General features: G+C 38.4%; 6 protein-coding genes across 6 annotated transcripts; all 6 read left to right on the forward strand.

Moving 5' to 3' along the window:
- Positions 1 to 590: 590 nt before the first annotated feature.
- Positions 591 to 2105, forward strand: LSM04_002191 (GTP binding domain; the record flags this gene model as incomplete). Its single annotated transcript, XM_067331798.1, has 1 exon — positions 591 to 2105. The coding sequence occupies one exon, from the start codon at positions 591 to 593 to the stop codon at positions 2103 to 2105; it is 1515 nt and encodes a 504-aa protein (XP_067190168.1).
- A 742-nt stretch (positions 2106 to 2847) lies between these two features.
- On the forward strand, positions 2848 to 4770 carry LSM04_008140 (Diphthamide synthesis DPH1/DPH2; the record flags this gene model as incomplete). The annotated part of the gene is made up of 1 exon (XM_067331799.1): positions 2848 to 4770. One exon carries the CDS (start codon positions 2848 to 2850, stop codon positions 4768 to 4770), a length of 1923 nt encoding a protein of 640 aa, XP_067190240.1.
- Positions 4771 to 5110: 340 nt separating this feature from the next.
- Positions 5111 to 6499, forward strand: LSM04_001405 (zinc finger protein; the record flags this gene model as incomplete). The annotated part of the gene is made up of 1 exon (XM_067331800.1): positions 5111 to 6499. One exon carries the CDS (start codon positions 5111 to 5113, stop codon positions 6497 to 6499), a length of 1389 nt encoding a protein of 462 aa, XP_067190155.1.
- A 717-nt stretch (positions 6500 to 7216) lies between these two features.
- Positions 7217 to 9232, forward strand: LSM04_008716 (uncharacterized protein; the record flags this gene model as incomplete). Its single annotated transcript, XM_067331801.1, has 1 exon — positions 7217 to 9232. One exon carries the CDS (start codon positions 7217 to 7219, stop codon positions 9230 to 9232), a length of 2016 nt encoding a protein of 671 aa, XP_067190247.1.
- A 1041-nt stretch (positions 9233 to 10273) lies between these two features.
- Positions 10274 to 11530, forward strand: LSM04_005812 (uncharacterized protein; the record flags this gene model as incomplete). Its single annotated transcript, XM_067331802.1, has 1 exon — positions 10274 to 11530. One exon carries the CDS (start codon positions 10274 to 10276, stop codon positions 11528 to 11530), a length of 1257 nt encoding a protein of 418 aa, XP_067190210.1.
- A 2088-nt stretch (positions 11531 to 13618) lies between these two features.
- Positions 13619 to 16639, forward strand: LSM04_008717 (uncharacterized protein; the record flags this gene model as incomplete). Its single annotated transcript, XM_067331804.1, has 1 exon — positions 13619 to 16639. The coding sequence occupies one exon, from the start codon at positions 13619 to 13621 to the stop codon at positions 16637 to 16639; it is 3021 nt and encodes a 1006-aa protein (XP_067190248.1).
- Positions 16640 to 16787: the final 148 nt, after the last annotated feature.

Here is a 16787-nt window from a genome sequence, read left to right on the forward strand (position 1 = left end):
CTGCTTCCTGTTTTTCTCACTATTACTACTACTACTACTACTAATTATTATTATTATTATTATTATTATTATTATTATTATTATTATTATTATTATTATTATTATTATTATTATTATTATTATTATTATTATTATTATTATTATTATTATTTGTGTATTGCACGATACTTCACGAACTGTACAAGGAAAAGAAATAAGGGAAATGTGAAGAAATCTCGGGAATACTATACGCACAATGCAGATGGTGCATAATCATCTGTTTTTTTTCGTTTCCCATTCTGATACTGTTACGTGCAAAACATTAAGGAAAAATTTTTTCTGCATAAACTCTGTTTTTTTTTTCTTTTTTTTTCTACTTGTTCTCTCCATGGACTTTCTGTATGTTTCTGTGCGCATACACACTTCTCTCTCTATATATGTGTATATATTTGCTCACTCTCTAGTGTTTGTTATGCATGTTCTCATTATTTCTGCTTGCTCTTGTCATTTTCTCTTTTTTCTTTTTCTTTCTTTGTATGTATGTATGTATATAATCAAATAATTTAATTTGCACAGGTGTTATTCGTTCTGTTTGTGTGTGTGTGTATAAAATGGGCGGACACTCTAAGAAACACGGTAAGGGCGGTGGCGGTGGCGGCCGTAATAAACCGCCTGAACAGCGAAAGAAACTCACAAAAGATCCCGGTGTTCCCGATCTTAAGAAGATCGCCCAGAACTTAACACGTACATCACAGAAACGTAATCGCAGTGTGTTGAGTATTCCCGCATTGCGAGGGGCATCTAATGTTCCTTCCATCGTCTCTAAAGCACTTGCGGCGACATCAGTAGCGACAGAACAAAATGAAGAAGAACGAAGAGCGGCGGAACGTCGTGCCATGACAACACTCGCTATTCAATGTGCAGAGAAAATACATCACTATGAGACTCCACAACAATGGATGAATGAGATTAATAATAATAATAATAATAATAATAATAATAATAATAGTATGAATGGAGAAGGTGGTGATGATGAACGTCTCCAGGAGGATGTGGATCGTCGGGGTATGGATAAATCACTTCGTCGTTTCTACAAGGAATTCCAAAAGGTCGTGGATAACAGTGATGTACTTTTGCAAGTTGTGGATGCACGTGATCCTATGGGTTGCCGTTTAACACAACTAGAACGCACTATTCGCTCTCAATTTGGGGATGATAGAAAGAAAATAGTTGTAGTTCTCAACAAGGTGGATCTTCTTCCTTCTCAAGAGGTTGTGGAAGCTTGGGTACAATTCTTTGAACAACATGAGGGTCTTCCATGTATTCCTTTTACCGCCACAGCAAAAGGAGCTATGGGACATGGTTATGTTAATAGCATGTTTCGTCGTCTTCGAGCTTTGGCATTAAATGAGGAAACTGGGGCAAGAAAATCTATTGTGGTTGGTGTTATTGGATATCCAAATGTTGGAAAAAGTTCTGTTATTAATGCCTTAAAACGTAAACATGTAGTTGGAGTTGGTAATATGCCAGGATTTACAACGGGTAATACAGAAGTAGAGTTACGATCGGATATACGCGTTATGGATTGTCCTGGTGTGGTTTCCCCTGGTGAGGATAACGGTGATGTGGTACTGCGAAATGCCGTTAAAGTTAGTGATTTGTCAAATCCTTTTACACCGGTGCAGCGACTGTTACAGCGGTGTACGCGGGTTGACACCGATGATGAGTATGGAAAACAACTTCTCTCTTCAGGAGCCCACCCACTCGCTCTCTTTTACAATATTGGTTCATTTGATCCAAATGATACGATGACCTTTATTCGACTTGTTGGCCAACGCCGTGGGCGTTTACGTCAGGGTGGGGCGGTGGATGAAGAAGGCACCGCTCGTATGATTCTGCAGGACTGGAATGATGGGCGTATTACATATTACACACTTCCCCCAACATGTGATTTAATAGGACGCACAGTTATGTCTACAATGGCAGAGGAGGATGAAGTGTATGGGGGAGAAAGTACAGGAAGGGGGTTTTCATGCGGGCCGCAAGTCGTCACATCTTTTACACATGGTTTGCAGTGGGAAGGACTGCCAACATTTCATCTCTCGTGGATTAAGAAAAGTCGATAGATAGAGAAATATCTATCTATCTATCTATCTATCTATCTATCTATCTATCTATATATATATATATATATATATATATATATATAGATGAGATACTGAGGGAATGGGAGGATCAATAATATGAATGGTGAACAAAGGGGATATATATATATGTGTGTGTGAAGTGATGTATGTTACTACTCTATCTGTATTTCCCTTTGCGTTACTTGTATCGCATTATGGATTCTATTGCCAGCGTTATCATTTTACGTACTTCAGCTTTTGTTTTGACGCTATTGTTCTGTCGGTCCCTAGTTCTGGAAAATATGATGAGAATCCACTCGGTTAAAAAAAGAAAATAATACATTTTTATATAGTGAGAGAAAAGAAAAAAAAAATGAGCTGTGATACTCGTAGTGATAGCTTTTAATTTCCTTTCCTTTTTATTATTATTTTTTTACATCCATTCTCTTGTAAAAAAAAAGGTGTCTATACACCCGTACACTCTATTCATTTAGAATATAAACATACACGTATGTAATGTAAATATTCTTTCTCTTTTTTATACATTGTTTTCTTTTTCTTGCTATTCACCCCACGCACGCACACAAAAAATAATTTACTAAAATATAAAAATACGTATATATATATATATATATATATATATATATATATATATATATATATCTTTACAATAAAAAAAAGTAAATTCACAATACTAATTGAAAAGCGTGTGTAATCTTTGTGTGTGTGTGTATAGACGCACATGTTTCATACTTCTACGGTAGTCCCTGCGGGTTTAGTCCATCGTCGGCAGAAGCCATCATGTTCAGTACGTAGTCGTTATAGATTAGACGATGTGGCGGCTTTTATTACAGGCGGTTCATCCTCTTTCCATCGAGTTGCACTGCAGTTCCCAGATGATCTACTGGAAGATTCTATAGCAGTCATGGAAACATTGAAGGAAATTCTTGCCGCAAAAACACAGTATAGTGGTAAGAAGTCTGAAGAGATTCCTCAAGAAAAAAAAGAAGAAAATAATAATAATAATAATAATAATAATAATAATAATAATAATAATAATAATAATAATAATAATAATAATAATAATGCAGAAAAAGGGGTACGTCTATTTGTGGTGGCGGATAACACCTTTGGTTCGTGCTGTCCAGATGAGATTACATCACAGCATTACAACAGTGATTGTATTATTCACTTTGGTGATGCCTGTATGAGTCGCACTACACGTATTCCAGTCTTTTACGTGCAGGATGATTTTCATTTCACTACACTCGCAGGTCATACAGAGGAGTCGGAACTCTCTGTTAAAGTTGTGGTTCAGGCAGTCCGTCTGCTGCACAAACGTCTTTCTGTATTACATCAATTACTAAAAGAAGCCCATATTCCCTCACGTGTCATGTTGACTGTTGTGGGAACGCATCGTTCACGTACACTTGTAGAGACTGCCGCACACGAATGGCAAAAAGAACAAGAAATGACATCTACACTTCATCATCATTCTTCTTCTTTTTGTTTGTGTTCTACAGGAGATGATGGGGAAATAATTGAATGGTGTAAGTTTGAGCCTATTAACACGGAAAAAGATAATTCCGATACATTACAATCCTCTGAGAGAGAATTATCATGGGTGATTAATGGGGTTCGCTTTTCTCGTGCAGATGCGACGACAGTACAACAATTTCTCTTTATCGGAGCTTCTAACACAGTTTTACCAATACATCTTTTAAACGTACAACAGTATAACCTTTTTCATCATCCTGAGGCACTGCGGGATGCTGTACTTGATAGTAATATCTATGAACCACTAACCATTCTTGATGAATCTTTTGCTCAAAGTGATGAGCTGGACTTTTCTAATTTAAAGATAAATCCTTCTACACTAGATAAAACACTTGAGAATTACTTTTCTCAAAGTGTTATTACTCTAAGGGTACATCAAACAGCGCTTAATAAACGAATGCGACAACGGGCATTTAATGTTGAACTTATTCGTTCTTGTTCTGCTGTAGGAATTGTAGTAGCCTCCTTAGCTATAGAAGGATATTACGAGACAACTATGCTGCTACATAAACTTCTCCGTGCTTATGGTAAACGTGCATATATTATCTACATTGGTCATTTAAATAAATATAAAATTGCAAACTTTGTAGATACTGTAGATTGTTTCGTTTCTATCGCATGTCAAAACAGTCGTGAGGGTTATTTTCCTTCTAAAGATGATGAATTTCCAAAACCAATTGTCTCACCTATTGAAGTATTACTAGCCCTACGAACAGAAGATGGTGATTCACCCCTCTTTGGTCATCATGCGGTTTACAGTACCACCTTTGATTCTCTTCTTCCGCTATTACGCGAGGCTGTAGAGGCTGTAGATAAGGAACGAGCGGAAAAGAAGAGTGCTACTGTTAGTATGCTTGGAGGTGATAATAGTAGTGGGGCGGCGTTAATTCGAGCGACAGCGGGCACTATTGCGATTGCAGGAGCGAATGGGGCATTAGTGCGATTGCATGAACGTAGTTATGTGGGACTTGATCCACAAGTTGGTCAAACACCGGTGCAGGAAGAGATAATGGAGGGACTCCATGGAATAGCACGCGGTTATGCCTCAGAAAGGATTAGACAAGAAGAAGGAGAAGGAGGAGAAGAAAAAGAGAAAGATAAAGAATAATAATAATAATAATGGAAAGAATTTTTTTTCGTACTCTTCGAGTAAAGTGTAGAGTTTTGTTTGTTTTTGTTTTTTCTCACGTCTAACTGTTGATATTCACATAAGAATAACGCTTAAAGATAATAAAAATGAAAAGAAAAACTCTTTTATATATATAGATTTTCGTTTTCTTTGCGTTTTGTGTTTCTATTTTTATTTATAGAGTTAATTTATTATTAATTTTATCGTTTTTGTGTTTTTTCTTTTCTCTCTTGTTTTTTCTTTCAAGTCACTATTAGTTATATTAGTATATTTTTTTATTACTTTATGTTTTAGTACCTTATATAAATATCTATATGAAATGTCTTCATTGTTCACAGTATTGGATCTTTCACTCTCTACCTCCCGTATAAATCGTAGAGGAGATCATTTCTCTCTGGGAGCTCCAACAACGACGATGGTGATGACTGCGAATTCCTCTACTGAACCTCACCAGACGGAATGTTCAGCTGCTGGTGTATTATCACAACCATCACTATGCACAAACTGTGGTGAAGAGGGAATTGATTTATGTTTTTGTCCATGTTATCAAGTACAGTACTGCAGTACAGAGTGTCAGTCGGCTCACTGGGCCGTACACAAACCAGATTGTGGATATGGACGAAAGAAACCGCAGTTGGTATTATTATCATGTACGTACTGTTATCAAAAGTCCTATACACTACGGAGGTGTCCTTGTGGGTATGCATTATATTGCGATCGAAAGTGTCAAATTGATGATTGGCCACATCACGAAGGTATTTGTACGAGATCAGGAATATTAAAAACAAATTCTTTTTTACGTCGCTCCAAACGCGTAGATGCTGGAGTTCAAACTCAATGTGATGCATCCCCAGGGGCTAGTACGACTGCTAATGTTACTATAGCAATGCGGAATATATTCACATCTCGTGTTTCAGGAAATCGCTCTTCGCGTTTCCCTGAACGTTTAACGGATGGAGAAGAAACTCATCATGGGGAAAGTAGTACAACGGCTACCAATGGTAATGGTGTGAACACTAGTTGTATGTTTCAATCAAATCGTTCCAATGAAATGATGCGAGCCCCATTAAAGAATATGAGAGAAGCCACCACAAACCCATTGTACCGTGCCGTATTACAGGACTCTGGTTTTATTGACTTTGACCGCGTGGATTTTGAAAGTGAGAGTAGTTCCGAACACGAAGGGAGTGGCAGTAATGCGGCATCATTGCGTGTAAAGGAGGATTACACACATAAACGTAGTAGTGGTGGGGCGGGAGGAGATGTACATAGACCAACATCGTCTCTTAATATCCCTCCTAACGGTAGTCATTATTCTCCACAGGAATCATCACCCATGTTGGAAAATCCATTAATTGCTGTTCCCATTCGCACGACCTTTGATACACTACCAGGATTAGCAAGTTATCTCGCCGGTCAAAATAAAGATAATGGAACTATTGTTATACTAGCGTCATTTGCAAATTCTATCGCTGAAGAGATGGCAGCACGGCGAGAAATTAGTCAAGCAAGTAAACGAGAATTGGCGGAGATGATGCGGCGCTTTGTACTTGGTCGGGTGCGAATTGCCCTTTCAGAGATGAATGCAGAGGAGGAGAAGGATCGAAAGGATATATTAACCGATGCCATTCTTTGGCGTCGTAAAGTAGCTTACCCTGCTTATAAGGATATTCGGAAACTACTGTTAAAACTATACTATCGTCAATAAATCCAAGTTATTATTATTATTATTATTATTATTATTATTATTATTATTATTATTATTATCATATTTTTTATTTTTTGATGTCTATACATATATATATATATATATATATATATATATATATATATATTTCTCTGTGTATGATAGAGGTGTGGTACTTTTCTTCCTTTTTGCTCTGTATCATGTTAGCCTTCCTTTTGATATTTCTTGGAACTATTCTTAAAAAAAAAAAAAAAAGAAAATAAAGTTTCTCTTCACTTTGTTGTTATTGGTTTATATATGTTTGGGTAACGCATTCTTTTTTTCTTTCTTTTTTCTATTTTTACTTCCTTCTTTTGTGAGTGATCGTATATAAATAAATAAATAAATAAATATATATATATATATATATATATATATATATATATATATATTATTATTATTATTATTATTATTATTATTATTATTTATTTATTTGTCTTTGATACTTATAAGTTTTCTCAGAGGAGTTTGCACTATACCTCTGATATTGTGGACTGAAGCTGTGTGTGAGTAAACCCCCAGAAGGAAAAAAAAAAAGAAAAACACAAGTCATAACAAAACACACACAGTGAAAAAGAGACGCTATAATAAATAGAAAAGAAAAACGGAAACAGAAAAGAAAAACAAAGAAAGAGGATTTACGTATTGCGTGAATCATTACAAAAGTCTAAGCTTAAAAAAAACAAACAAAGAATCATCATGCTACACGATGCATGGCTCTTGTCAGACCTTGACGGTACACTTATATCCACACCACACAATGCACGTGGTCAATACTTATCACTTGCGCAAAGTCCCTGCGTATGGGCACTGCGTCGTTGGCTGTTGAATGGCGGTAATGTGTGTATTATTACTACCGCAGATACGCGTGTACTGCAACAGGTATACGCCCCACTGCGATCGATACTAAGAGACGGGGCGAATAATAATAATAATAATAATAATAATAATAATAATAATAATAATAATAATAATAATAATAATAATAATAATAATAATAATAATAATAAATGTGGGGAGTTGTTGTTGAGTCTTTACACCGGTGCTGTTTTATACAGATGTACGGCGAGTGGAGTGGAGGTTGTGCGTGAGTATGCGGAGTCCACACACTGCGCAACAGCAGAAGCAGTGGAAGTGGCAAAACGTTACGGTTTACAATTCAAACAATCCGCCATAACAAGTGTTTCCCCAAACGGTAGACGTGCATCATTATCAGTGGCATGTGTGGAGGGGACATGTTTCTCAATGAGGACATGTAGACCGTTGTTACAACGTGTGGAGGATATTTTTCTAGGCGTTGTAAAGGGGATACTAAAGAAAGATAAGGAAGTTGTAGAAGCCTTTACTTGCATGTCGGCTCGTTATAAGGAGATGTGGCGTATACTACTTCACTATCTTGATGTGCAGTACAAGGAAAACAATCGTGCTGTTGATACGGTATCTGGAAAGAGAAATTCAACAGGAATCGTAACAGATACAGTAGAGTGGAAATGCAATTTTCTGCAACAGCGAAGACGTTTGCTTAGGGTGGTGGGTATTCTTCGCGTTGAGGTGGTGCACTCCCGACCGATGATACCCGATAGAGGAAGAGGTGATGGGGCAAATAGAACTGCAGAAGAAATAAAGTCCTCTGTCTTGCGTATAATAGGAGATAAAACGAATGCCTCCTCCCTCTTTGCGGAAAAAATGGTTCGTTTGCTTAGGGCTGGGCTCTATGATGAAGATGATTGTGATGATGATTATGATAATAATAATAATAATAATAATAATAATAATAATAATAATAATAATAATAATAATAATAATAATAATAATAATAATAATAATAATAATAATAATAATAATAATACTAATAACAATAAGATAGGTGATGGTGAGAAAGACAATGATAGGGAGAGTGGTAGAGGAATTTGTAAAGGGAGTTGTCTTGTGGCACAAGTGATGGTGCTTGGTATTCCACTGAATCTCTTTTCACGATTCTTTAAGCCTCATCTGGAGTCATTTGCTAATCTCGGCGTTACTGCTATTCCACAGCCAAATAGTGTTGTCTTTTCAAAGATGGGTGTCTGCAAGTCTACCATTATTCGTTATCTCATTAAACAACCGCACCACTATCATCATCAACATAACCGTAGTCATAGTCAACATAAGCAGCAGCAGCAACAAGAGGAACAGGAAAAGAAGAAGAATCATCATCATAATAACAGTAATAATAATAATAATAATAATAATAATAATAATAATATTTTCGATCGGAGAGGAAATTGCTGTGCACCGCAAGGGGCGACGGCTCCGCGTTTCTGCGGTGCTGTTGATATCACGCGGGCAGTTGCGCTTGGCGACAATCCACACACCACGGACTTTGAACTCACAGTCTTTCCACAACTCCCATTTATTTCTGTTGAGATGCACGGGCAGCGATGCCGACGGCATGCGCGTATCGATGCCATACCCACAAAAGGAGAAACTCAACAACGCCGTGGACCCACGATGGATGATCGTCGTTTGCCCAATTTATACTATATTGGGGGTGAGGAGAAGGGCACTGCGGTGTTTTTGGATTTTCTCATGAATGTACTGCGTGTACCGCCTCTATCATCGTTAGATGGTGTTTCGCAGGTGCAGTGTGGACTTCCAGCAACGTTTGCGGCGGCTGTGGCACAGGCCATTGATATGTCGCGTAAGGTGTTGTGTGATATTCCATCGCATATGTAAAAATGCTCCACTCGTATTTTGCATGATGTGAGAAAGAAAAAAAAGCGTATTCTTTATGGATTCCTTTTTTTCTCTTTTTATTATCCTTGCTTTTTCATATTACTCTTTCTACTTTTTTTTTGTGTATATTTCTTCTTGTGGGGTGGTGGTCTTGTTGCTTTATTGGCGAGGTCAACAGTGAGGTGGGTGTGCTGTTTCCAGAGCTGCGTACGAATAGTACAGATAAGAAAACAAATCCCATTTAAATAGACGAACAATTCACCCTATTGAAATAATGGATATAAGAAAAGAATGAGTCTATGCAAGCTAAACAGGGTTTAAACAGATAGTAAGGAGCATTAACAATAGCTTTAATGGAAAAAAAGGGGGAAAAAAAAGAAAATGATAAAACACAAAGAACAAAAAAGAATTTGAAATAAAAACTGTGTAAATTGTGCATCATGCCCACTCTTTTCAACTTAAACCCTTTCTTAACTTGAAAACAAATTAAGAAGAGGAGTGGTAAGAAAATTAAAATAAACCAAAGAAGAAAATTTCTTTTTTGACATGTCCTTATCACTATTTTGAAAGGCCTCTTTTTTGTTATCTACTTCTGGGATCTTTTTTAATTCTCTCTTATTGCTAGCGCTGTTTTGCCTAGGCACCACTTTATTCGTTCGTGAACGGGAAAGAAAAGGACATCGAGTGCTAGTCTGCGTAAGCAGATCCTGATATATTTGTACACTTATTATGTTTTTTTTTGATAATTGGTGCGCTAATGAATTACGGTATATTCATTCCAAGTCTTTTTTATTTACTTGTGTTTCTTTTTTTCTAAATCCCCACTTGGTTTTTCTTCACCGACATCTTTTCTCCCCCACCACCACTTACCAAAGGAAAAACAAGAGCCAAAAGCTATTTATTAAAAAAAAAGAAAGAAAAAAAAGAAAAGAATAAAAAAAAGGGAAAAAAAAAAATATATATATATATACATTTATTATTTGAAACGAAAGGTTTACATTACCGACGACCACACCTCCAGCACACAGCAACACCTGATTCATGTCCACGGATCCCGCAAACCGATTGGAGGAGCTGCAGGCGCAGTTGCGTGCCCGCAAGGAGGCACTGCGTACCCGTGTTGACACGCTGCTCAGGGAGGCGGGCGACTCGGAGCTCCCACCACTCGAAGGCCTGCGAGAGGAGCGGATACGATTACTGCAGGAAGTGCAGCACTACAAGGACGACGGCGATGCGATGACCCTGCAGATTGAATCCAACGAGGAGGCGGCGGCTGTTTACCGTGTGGCGGCGCGTGTGCAGCGGTTTGAGTGCTTTGCCGATGCGGCGGAGAATTATGTGGAGAAGGACCTGCCGGAGGAGATGGCGAAGGTCGCGGCAACGGACAAGAACCACTCGGAGGACGAGGTCGCCGCGTACATTACGGAGCTGCAGGAGAAGCGGGAGGCGGAGCTGAAGAAGATCAGCGCACTGCGGGAGCGCACGGCGAAGCGGGCGGAAGATATTCGCAATGGACCGAAACTCGAACAGGGCGAGACGAACCCGCGCTGCCGGACGATGAAGGGCAAGGAGGATGAGGTGGATAAGGAAACAAAGGAGATGATGGACTACACATCGGAGGTGAGGGGGGAGAAGGAGGAGCTGCTGGCGAAGGTCAAGAAACTCCGCCAGGAGAGGTCCAAGCTGCAAGCGGAATTACTGGATGAGAAGCATAAGAGTGAAAAGACGATTAATGATCTCAAGTCACGTATTCGCGCCGCGGAGATGGCAAACACACGCGATACACGCCGCTGCCAAGAACTGAACACCAGCAACGCGGCCCTCACCACAAACGCACAAATTCTCATGGGACAATTAAATGTGGAGCACTACGGACTGGAAGGCGGTCCAACGGAGAAACAATTACTAAAGGCCCGTAAAGAGGAAGCGTCAAGGGCCGCCAAACAAGAGGCCAACAAACAAAACCACCACGATGAAGGGAAGGACCACCAGAACCACAACCACAGCAACCACAGCTGCCACCAGCAGAGTGAGGATGGATATAACGGCAACAACAACCGTACACCATTTCAACGTAACGAAACCGGCACTTCCTGCGGTCAGGGTTCAGGCATCTCATCACGCCGACAGTCCATCTCCGCAAAGCCGCCGCTCGTGGCACTCAAACGCACGGAATCACAACGCAACCGCGAGGCCGCCGTACGTGCGGAAGTCGATCATCGACGCGAAGAAGAAGGATCCGCCGTTCGTAGCCGCCGCCGCAGCTCCACCCAAATGTCACAGACGTCCGATCGGTAAAGATATAGGGCTTGTTAGTATTTCTCAGAAATACCCTGTGTGACGGTTGATCGCCATTACCCCGACGGATGGGAAACACACTATTACACATCCAATCACGACTATCACTATCACTGTTTATTACTAACATCATCATTGTATTATTTCCCTACACCACACACAATCCCCCCTGCAGTAGCAGAGGGAGGTGGGAAACGAAAGAAAAAAAAATAGGGGGTGGGGAAAGAGTGCTCTGAGATATGTGTAGGAAATAGAGTAAGAAAGTGATAGATGGGGAGAAGGAAGAAAGATAAAAAAAAACAATAAGGAAGACAAATACACAAAAAGGTAAGAGAAGGGGAGAAAAAAGAAGAATAAAGAAAAGAAGAAAAAGAGAATGAAAAAAGTATTATGGGAGTGCGTTAATAGGGTGATTGTAAGGGAAAATAAATAAGGTACAGCTATTATCTTTCTCTTGTGTGTAGTTGTGCGGAAACGAGTATGAAGCGAAGGGAAAAGGTAACGAGAAAAAAGAAAAAGAAGGAAAAAAAGATCGAATCTATAGTGCCAAGAGAAAAACAAAAAAAAAAAAAGCGTCGAAAAGCGAAAAAAATGTAAACGAAGAGAGCAATAGAGGGGAAACAGATAACAAGGGAAACATGGCCAAGCAAGGGGGAAAAAAGAAGATAGCGTGAAGAAATGGTGAAGTAGGTAATTAACTGAGTGAGTGAGTTTGAAGAGTCGCTGAGGGTGGGCGTACGTTTTTTTGTATATTCTTATTATTCTTCATTGAATAAAACGTCTTCAATAGACGATTGAATAGAGAAATATATACATTGTTCTTTTTATCTATTTATTTATGTATTTATTTTTTTTACTTACGCCTCTCGTTCTCTTTCAATCACACATTCACTTACCCCTTATCACATTATGCATAGTTGCGAAGCTTCTTTCTTTTTTTTTTTCACCCCCATTCCCCTTTAAGGTAATATTTTCCCTCTATTGTCTTTATTATTATTATTATTATTATTATTATTATTATTATTATTATTATTATTATTATTATTATTATTATTATTCTGTACAAAGCGCTGTATTCATACGTTTTTCCTTTTCGTTGTTTTGCATCATTCTCTGCGCTCTCAACACAGAAATGAGTAAAAGTTACATTACAATTACTTACAAACCCCCCTCCCCCCCAAAAAAAAAAACAGAGATACACACACAGGGAGAGAGATAGAGAGACACACATTCATTAACGTACAAGTACACAATCATATGTAGAAGATATACACGAGAAGAGCACCATTAAATTAATACAAAACGAAAAAAAAGAAAAACGTATCTACATACATACATAAAGAGAGAAATATACCGATATGTATTGCGTATGTAAGGTATCTACGTATCTTCCTTTCTTTCTTTTCTTTTTTCATTTTGTTTCTATTCTGCGCATGTGTAGTCTCGTGCGTTCTTGCGATGTAGAAAAAACAGTAGCAGAAAAAAAAAACGAAAGAAAGAAATAAAAAGAAATGAACATTTCAAATTTTGTGTTGATTGGGGCATATTTTTCTTGAAAGCAAAAAGAAATAAAAGATACGGAATGATTGTTTAAAAAGGTGCACAAAAAGAAAAAAAAAAAGAGAATTCAATGAAAAACCAATAACAAAGAAGTCGAACAACGGTTTGAGGATAAGTAGGAGAAAAAAAAAGGGGGTGAAAGAAAAAAGGGAAATTTACTTCCTCTGGGTGTGGAGCCCAATATTTATGTGATCTCATTGTTTACATTCTCTGTTTATTTGTGTTTGTGATTCTATTATTCGTGTGTGCGTGTTTATTTTTTTTTTTGTTTCGGGTTACTCTCTCTTTTTACCTTTATAGTTGAACTATTATTATTAATCACAATAATAATAAAGATACTTCTCCATCTCTTTGTCAGTGCGTTTTTTTTTTTCTTCCTTTTCTCTTTCTTTTGTTTTGATTCTCTCTAAAAAGGAGCCTTATTCACCAGTTTAGGAAGAGAGTGAGGAACGTATAAGTAGAGAAGTTTGGAATAGAAAGGAAGAAGTGTATGTATCATTTGTCTCTTCACACCCCGCGTTTATTTCGATGATCATCACAGAAGATATATTTGCATGCGTTCGTGAATGGCGCCGCAATAAATTGGCAAGTGCCTTTATTAGTACAAATACGACTAGTGATAGTAATACTAATAATACCAATACTAGTAGTGGTGGTAGTGGGACTATTTCTGCAGATGAGGAAATGCTTATTGTGTTATCGGGCATGAATGTTGTGCCTGGAAAACTTTTTCTTTCTTCTTTAGATAAATGTACAGCCGCTATTGAGATTCACTCACGCTGTTGTCAAATTTCCATTCCTTTTTTAGAAGAAGATCGTCTGCGTATTGTACGTCAACTACGATCACGTTCGATCCTTGATTCCATAACGGGCATTATAAACAGCCGAATGGAGAGTTCAGATGAAAATGTGTTATCATCGCAGCATTCCGATAAACCGTGTAATTTTCCTATTCATGATCTTTCAATGAAACTTCATTTGCCTTCTTGCTGGTGGCGTATGGGCGATATTGTGCGGTTGGCGTTGAAATCTCCACGACTGTCATTTGTGGATTCCACACTTATTCGCCATCGTTGTGCGGCTGTAGTACTGATGGATAATTATACTTCATCTACAGATAAAAGTAGTAATGCTAATAGTCTTCTTGAAGTGAGTGGTGGTGTTACTTCTGGTGCAAAACTATTCCTACCACGTGGTTCACCGGTGTCGTTTATTCGTCTTTCTTTACTTCCATCGACACTTGCGTGGATGCGGGAGTTAGAGATGGAATCATCATGTGGTTTAACAAGTAGAACGGCTATGGAGATATTGCAGGCGCTTTTTGGTTTAAAGAGAACACGGTCATTAGAAGAAGATAATGATGAAACATATGTTGGTAATAATAATAATAATAATAATAATAATAATAATAATAATAATAATAATAATAATAATAATGGGAATAGTCATACGAAAGATACTGGGAATGGTGACAGTGATCTTGTACCTTCGCTGTGTCTTCTGTTTGCTCTATTTGGTTATAAAATAGAATCAGTGCCTCTCTATCATTCATCTAATAATAATAATAATAATAATAATAATAATAATAATAATAATAATAATAATAATAATAATAATAATAATAACGATTGGAATGAAGATGATAGCTGGCAACGCATTGGGGCAAATGTTTCATGTTATTTTTGTGGTCAAAAACCAAAGTTGATGGTTCAAGAAGTAGTGATACAATCACAACCAGAAGAACCAGGGAAAGAAAAAGCAGAAAAAGGAACAACAGAAGAAACAGAAAAGTCAACAATGGCATTAGACGAAGGGAATGATGAAGTAGAACAAAACAATGAGGATGATATTAAAATAACAACAACAACAGCAACAACGACAACATTGGAACCTACATTGCCTGAGAAGATCCAAACACCTCAACTCACAAGTACTATACACTATCACTATACGATTCATTTAACAGAACAGAATGATGGTTCTGGTCATCATCCCAATTGTCCATGGCGAGTTCTCTTTCTTCGCACTGTACTTGCCGATTGTCTTTCCCCAGCATCCTCAAAGGAATTGCAATTTAACTTGTCTAATGTAGGCACACGTGTGGCTCTACTCTCTGTGTGTCTGCAGCGACAAGAAGTAACAAAACTGATGGAGTGTTGGCGTCGCAGTGTTTATGCGGTGAATGTGTGGGGTGAAGTGTACACACAACACCCACTTCCCACGGCTGTACGTACTGCTATTCCCCCACCCGCTGATGGGCGAGTGGAGAAGTATTTGCAGACATTGCAGTCACATTATTATGGGAGTGATGTTGTTAATAGTAATAGTAATAATTGGTGTGTGGAGTGGCAGCCAACACAAATCACACCGTTGTTTGATAGACGATGTTTCTGGGAAAGTTGTTTTCGTGTAGTCTCTGTTGTAAAGACTGCGGCGGCTACAACTAACACTAATACTAATACTAATATTACTAGTACTGCTAAGGAACCACAAGAAGATGTGGGAGTTTCTACTTCAAGTAAAATAATGAGTAAAGATGTGGGACATTGGAAAGCTGTATATGATGCGGGTCGTCGATGTATCATAGCAGCAGCGGAAGGTAAAGATAAGAGTATTCTCACCACAACATCACAGAAGTTTAAAGAGTTATACAATCGTAGTTTGGATCAAGATAGATCCACCGATTGTGTATCCACCCCTCTTAATGGGGTGATGAGTAGACTTTTTCGTTTACTTGGGGATGGATTAAGTACTATACCCCATCTGCCATGTGATTATCTCTCTGCAGAGGAGAAGAGTAGACAAACACAACTCTCTTCGCAAGATGAGAAACGTGTGCAAACCTTTCTTGGAGCTCTTGATAATATTGTGGAAAAGGCTTCACGAGATCCACCACAGGTCCCACAACGCCTGAATAAGGCAAAACAGCCAAATACGGAGTTTTCTCAGAGTAATCAGGATAAGAATGTAAGACAAGGAGGAATGGCAAGTCACACCCAAACAAAACATCAACATCAACAATTGCAACAATCACATCAACAGAAACATAAACATCATCAACAGCAACAAAATCAGCAGCAGCAGAAATCACATTCATCCTTTCCACATCACTTTCCACATCTTCAGACGGCATCATCGGCCGAGGGAATCCTACCATTTCCTCCAGCTGGTATGAATACGGGTGTATTACCAGTACCAGGTGCAGTGCCTTTTATGCAACAGCCACAGAAACAACCACAACCACAGAAACAACAACAACAACAATCGCAACAACAACAGGTTCAACAAGTTCAACAACAATCACAACAGAACTTTCGACATGGAATGCATAGTCCTGTATTTTCAAACCCTGGTCGGGGTAATGTATTGCCGCCAGATGCTGTAGGAGTTCTAAATGATGGTTATATGCAGCGTCCTTCAGTAATGGGACAACGTCCTATACAAACAGGGAACTTTGCGGGGGATCGTAAGGGAGGAAGAGGTGGGAATCATCGCGGTGGTAGAGGTAGCCGTGGAGGAGGAGGAAGAGGAAGAAATGCTTTTAAGTGACTAAAAACTGAATGGATATTGAGAAGAGAAGAGGAAAAAGAAAAATGAGACATTCCTTGATGGATTGCTTGATAATTTCTCTCTTTTTTGGCACCCCATTTCGGTATTACTTCTCCATAATGTATGTATATAATCTAATATTTGATTA

This window comes from Trypanosoma melophagium, assembly GCF_022059095.1.
Source record: "Trypanosoma melophagium isolate St. Kilda chromosome Unknown ctg29segment0, whole genome shotgun sequence".
Lineage (NCBI taxonomy): Eukaryota > Euglenozoa > Kinetoplastea > Trypanosomatida > Trypanosomatidae > Trypanosoma > Trypanosoma melophagium.